Below are 4,850 nucleotides of genomic sequence, written 5' to 3' on the forward strand. Positions count from 1 at the left end.
CCTCTCTGTGCCTCAGTTTCCTCATCTGTGAAAGGGGAGAATGACAGCACCTGCCCACAGGGCTGTGGGATAATCAAAAGAGTTATTTTATGTACAGAGTAAGCCCTCAGCAAGTGTCAGCTGTCAAGATTACTGCTTATTTGCCCTCATCTGCCCCCAGACCTCCCCAGCCGAGCCGCAGCAATAGCTGGCATTTATCAGGCACTTCTTAGGTGCCATGGACTGGTCTAAGAACTTTTATAGAGACAGACTAATCTTCATTGAAACCATGTGGTTGCAAATGGTCTTTATCCAAAAGAGGAAACAAGGCTCAGAGAAGCAGAGTCACTTTCCTGAGATCACAGAGGCAGAGCCTCCCAGCAACTACTCACCACGTGGTGCCATCCCCCGGGCTCCATGTCAGCCTCCTAGCTGATGGCTGGACAGTCACTTACCCATGTAGTTACCCATGAAGGAGATGCCGAGGGATATGGGGTTCTAGGTGGGACCTGAGTGGGCGCCCAAGGTGTTCCAGCCCCGGCCCTCATACTGGAGCCTGTCTTCTCCCATCAGGAAGCTGTGGGGGTGGGAGGGTGGTCTGGATGAGTGACGGAGGGCTTCCCCGGGGGGGGGGGGGGAGGACTCCCTCCCTGTCCTCTGCTCGCCCCGCCCCTGTCCCTGTCACTCACACACAATTTCCCCAACACCCTCCTCCTATCCTCTAATCTTCCACAGTAAGAATAATGACCATGGCCATTGCCATTTGTCAAGCACAGCTCTACATGCACCTTTTTGCATCCTCAACCCCGTGAGGAGTCAGGATTTTCACCCAGGTCTCCGTGACTCCCACCCACATGGTCTGGCTCTCTCCTGCCTCCCTGGAGGATTGGCTGAGCTCTTGATTTGCTGAATTCTCACATGCAGTCCTCGGAGGCAGGCACTGTTGTCATCCCCACTTTAAGCTGAGGAAGCAGACTTAGATTATTTACCCAAGGTCACGTCCTGGACACTAATGCTTCTCAGAACTCTCCACTGAGAAGCTCTTCTGCCCTCTCCCCAGCCTGCTTCCTGCTTCCTCTTCCCTGCTGGGGTACACTTGAGTGACAGGATCAGGGACTCGAGGGTTGGCGCTGCAACCAGACACAAACCCTGGAGCCCCAGCATCTGCCTCTTTGAGGTTTCCAATCCTGGCAGCAGATCTGTCAGGTTCAGTCACTCAACACGTCCTGCTTGAGCGAGTTTGATTTGGCACAAATTTGGAATTAACCAGAAGACTGGCGTTTTGGAGATGCGATATCTGTCACCTCAGTCCTCTGGCTCACAAGGTCACCAAGGATGCACAGAATGTGGGAACTCTAACACTGGGTCCTGAATCTGCCATTTGGGAAGGCAGACTCTCAGAATCCGGACTGAAGAGACTAGAAATACCATAGTGATATTGACCCCCAGGGCTGGGCCGGTTATGGTCCTGCCACAGCCCCAGCATCTGGCACAAGCAGTTGGTACTCTCTGTACATTAGCTAAATGGATGCATCTAATTTAAACTTCAAACCCCACCACCTGGTGGGTAGGCAGGAGCCCCATTTTACAGGTGAAGAAACTGAGGCTCCGAACAAGATGCGACAAGGAAGGGGGATTCCAAACATTTGGATCAGACTCTGAATCCTAAAATCTGAGAAACAAACTTCAGTTTGCTTTTCTATAAAGTGATTTAGACCAGAGGCTGTGGAGCCAAGCTCTGCTCTTCGTTCCTTCAGGGAAACGCTTAGAACTGGAGCGCCTGACTTTTGGAAAAATAATTTGAAGTTGGAGCCTTTGACTGGTAAAATCTTGAGCCAGAAGAGCTGGGGATACCCTTGAAGGCTTCCAGGTTTTTCCAAGCGAGGTCCTCAGGCTTCCTGGCTTCACCCCAGCCCTACAGAAGCAGTCTCTAAGCGTGGGGCCTGGGGACCTGCATTTCCAGTAAGGTGATTCTGGTGTTTACCAAGGCTTGAGAACCAGTAGAGTCTCTTGCTATAGAAGCCCGTGTGCAGGACCCCAGCCTATTACCCTGGAAAGGGAGCTGGTGGGCATGGGCCCCAGAGGCAGATCTAACCAATCCCTGCCCCTGTTTCTGCCCTCACCCCCCTACAGTCTGTTCTCCACACTGCAGCCAGAGGGAGCTTCTCATGTCCAAGCAGGCTCACATCCCTCTCATGGCTCCTGTCTTAGAGCAGAACAGAGGTCCTCCCCATGGCCCACAAGACCCTGTGCCATCCGGCCCCTGCCAACTCCTTCCTCATTTCATATCACTCTTCCCGGCTACCTCCAGCCACCCTGCCCTTTGTCCCTCAGGAATGACCCACTCACTCAGCCTCCTGGCCTCTACCTCTGCTGTACCCCCAGCTTACCACACTCTTCTCTCGGCTCCCATATGCCGGAGCCGCGTCAGTCACTCTGTTCCTTTTCTCCATCGCTTCTCTCACCATCTGAATTCATCTTTTTGACTTTGCTTGTTTCTCACCTGTTGCTGCCTGCTGGTCTTTAAATCCCTTTGGGCTAGATTCACACTGTTCATGGCTGTGCCCCCATCCCAGCATATGGCGCACAGCCTGGCACATGGTAATAGGCGCCAACAGTCCATGGATTTGGGGGCTCTCACTGCACACCAGGCAGTGTCCTAAGTGGTATTGGCTGGCTTAGTGATGGAGTGGGCCACGAACCCCCTGACTTTGCAGAGGAGGAAGGTGAAACTGAAGCTGAAAGAGGGTGAATGCCTGCCCCAGGGCTCAGCCAGCAGTAAACGGAGCTGGGACGGCAACCCGGCCTGGTGCTTAACGAGGCACCGGACTTTACCAAGGGAATCCAGTGCACAGGACATCTTCCTGTGTATTGGCAAAGTCTGTCCGTTCCTCTGGGGGCAGAGCTTGGACTGCAGCTGCTTCCCGTCCTCCTAGCATCTTTGCACACGCCCAGCCCTAAGCGGCGACCCTGGGGACAAACGAAGATGCTGCGCGGTTGAGTAAGGTGCCCGGGGTGTCGGCCAGGCGGCTCTAGAACAGGGTCCCTGCGGTCTCCTGGGCCCGCGCTCCTCCCTCTGCTCCAGTCCCGTCTCCAGCTTTTGCCTCTCCTCCTCACTCACTCGTAGCCCACGTCGCATCAGCCCAGCGCCCGCACGTGGTAGTGCTGCACGTTCTGGACCTGCTTCAGGCAAGAGGCCAGGGTGTCCCAGGCGCTGCCCGCTGCGTGCGACACCACCGCGTAGCGCACGGGCCCGTCTTAGGCGCTGGTTGCGCTCGGGCGCCGGGGCCTTCCACTCTCTGCGGGGTACGATGGGGATGCAGCTTACCGAGGCTTCTTGAGCCGCTCCGAGGCTGAGGACGGCCGAGGAGGGCCCAGGCGAGCAGCGCGCAGCGGCGGGTCATGGCAGGCAGGGCGCGCGGAGATGGCTAGCAGCTCCAGGCTGGCTCTGCGCCTTTATCTGCCTGGGGGGCAGGGAAGGCCTTGCACCACACCCCGCGGGACTTCCCAGTGGGAACCCAGACTCCGCTTCCTTCTCTGGCAGGGCCCCAACAGGATGCGGTGTGGTCCGGTCCGGAGGGGGGAGACCGTGGTAAAGCCAAGGGGCCCCTCACCCAGCCGAGAGTGGGGATTGGGGAGAGGCACACAGGCCCTTGGGCACTTCGCCCCGTGGTTTCTGGAAGACCCAGGGTCTGGATCTCTGCCCTGTTTTGTCTCTCCTCTCAGTGGAGCATTGGACAGCTCACCAGGACTTAACATGGGAGGCAGGCGGCCAGGCCTCTTCTCCCATCCTCCTGCAAGGAGCTGAAGAAACAAAGGGGCCCATTTTAAAAACACTTCTCCTGGACCTAAGCCCGATGTCATTTAACCCTTGCAGCAAACTGAAGAGGTGACTAATGGGAAGCCCATTTCACAGTTGAGTAAACAGGCCAGAAGAGGGCTACTCACCTTGCTGCCACATGGGAGATAGTAGAGCCTGGTGGTCCAGAGCCCTCATTCAGAGCCAGGCTGCCTGAGTTTGAATTCTGGTGACATTCCAGTGTGTGAGCTTGGGCAAGTGACAACCTTTCTGGGTTTCAGTTTTTCCCCACCTGCAAAATGGGGCTGATACTATAACGTATCTAACTCATGGGTCGATCCCTTAGAAGATGTCTGACTCATAGTGCCACGTAAGCATCACTGGGGTGGAGGTGGGGGGTTCCCTGGTGGCGCAGTGGTTGAGAATCCGCCTGCCAATGCAGGGGACATGGGTTCGAGCTCTGGTCCGGGAAGATCCCACATGCCGTGGAGCAACTAAGCCTGTGCACCACAACTACTGAGCCTGAGCTCTAGAGCCCGTGAACCACAACTACTGAGCCCAAGTGCCACAACTACTGAAGCCCACGTGCATAGAGCCTGTGCTCTGCAACAAGAGAAGCAACCGCAATGAGAAGCCCACACACAGCAATGAAGAGTAGCCCCCGCTCTCCACAACTAGAGAAAGCCCGCGCGCAGCAACAGAGACTCGACGCAGCCAAAAATAAAATAAGTAAATTAAAAAAAAAAAAAAAGCATCACTGGGACTTGACCTCAAATCTACCCTTGGTAGTAAGCTGACAGTTCCATTCTTTTTTTAAAAACTAAATTTTTATTTATTTATTTATTTATTTTTGGCTGCGTTGGGTCTTCCTAACTATGCGGGGGCTTTCTCAAGTTGCGGTGAGCAGGGGCTACTCTTTGTTGAGGTGCGAGGGCTTCTCATTGCAGTGGCTTCTCTTTGTTATGGAGCACAGGCTCTAGGCACGCAGGCTCAGTATTTGTGGCACACGGGCTTAGTTGTTCCGCAGCATGTGGGATCTTCCTGGACCAGGGCTCGAACCCATGTTCCCTGC

The 4,850-nt window shown here is 55.1% G+C and overlaps 1 protein-coding gene across 1 annotated transcript in view; it reads right to left on the minus strand.

Moving 5' to 3' along the window:
* The window catches only part of PGLYRP1 (peptidoglycan recognition protein 1), a 4,038-nt gene extending 471 nt beyond the window's left edge, over nucleotides 1-3,567 (minus strand). The window contains 4 exon segments of the mRNA XM_029237451.1: nucleotides 435-556; nucleotides 3,101-3,231; nucleotides 3,233-3,346; nucleotides 3,348-3,567. Of these exon segments, the coding sequence (XP_029093284.1) occupies nucleotides 435-556; nucleotides 3,101-3,231; nucleotides 3,233-3,346; nucleotides 3,348-3,383 (403 nt within the window). The 5' untranslated portion in view covers nucleotides 3,384-3,567.
* Between the last annotated feature and the right edge of the window lie 1,283 nt (nucleotides 3,568-4,850).

The sequence above is a fragment of the Monodon monoceros genome, unplaced genomic scaffold (assembly GCF_005190385.1).
Source record: "Monodon monoceros isolate NGI ecotype Baffin Bay Population unplaced genomic scaffold, NGI_Narwhal_1 Super_Scaffold_10, whole genome shotgun sequence".
Lineage (NCBI taxonomy): Eukaryota > Metazoa > Chordata > Mammalia > Artiodactyla > Monodontidae > Monodon > Monodon monoceros.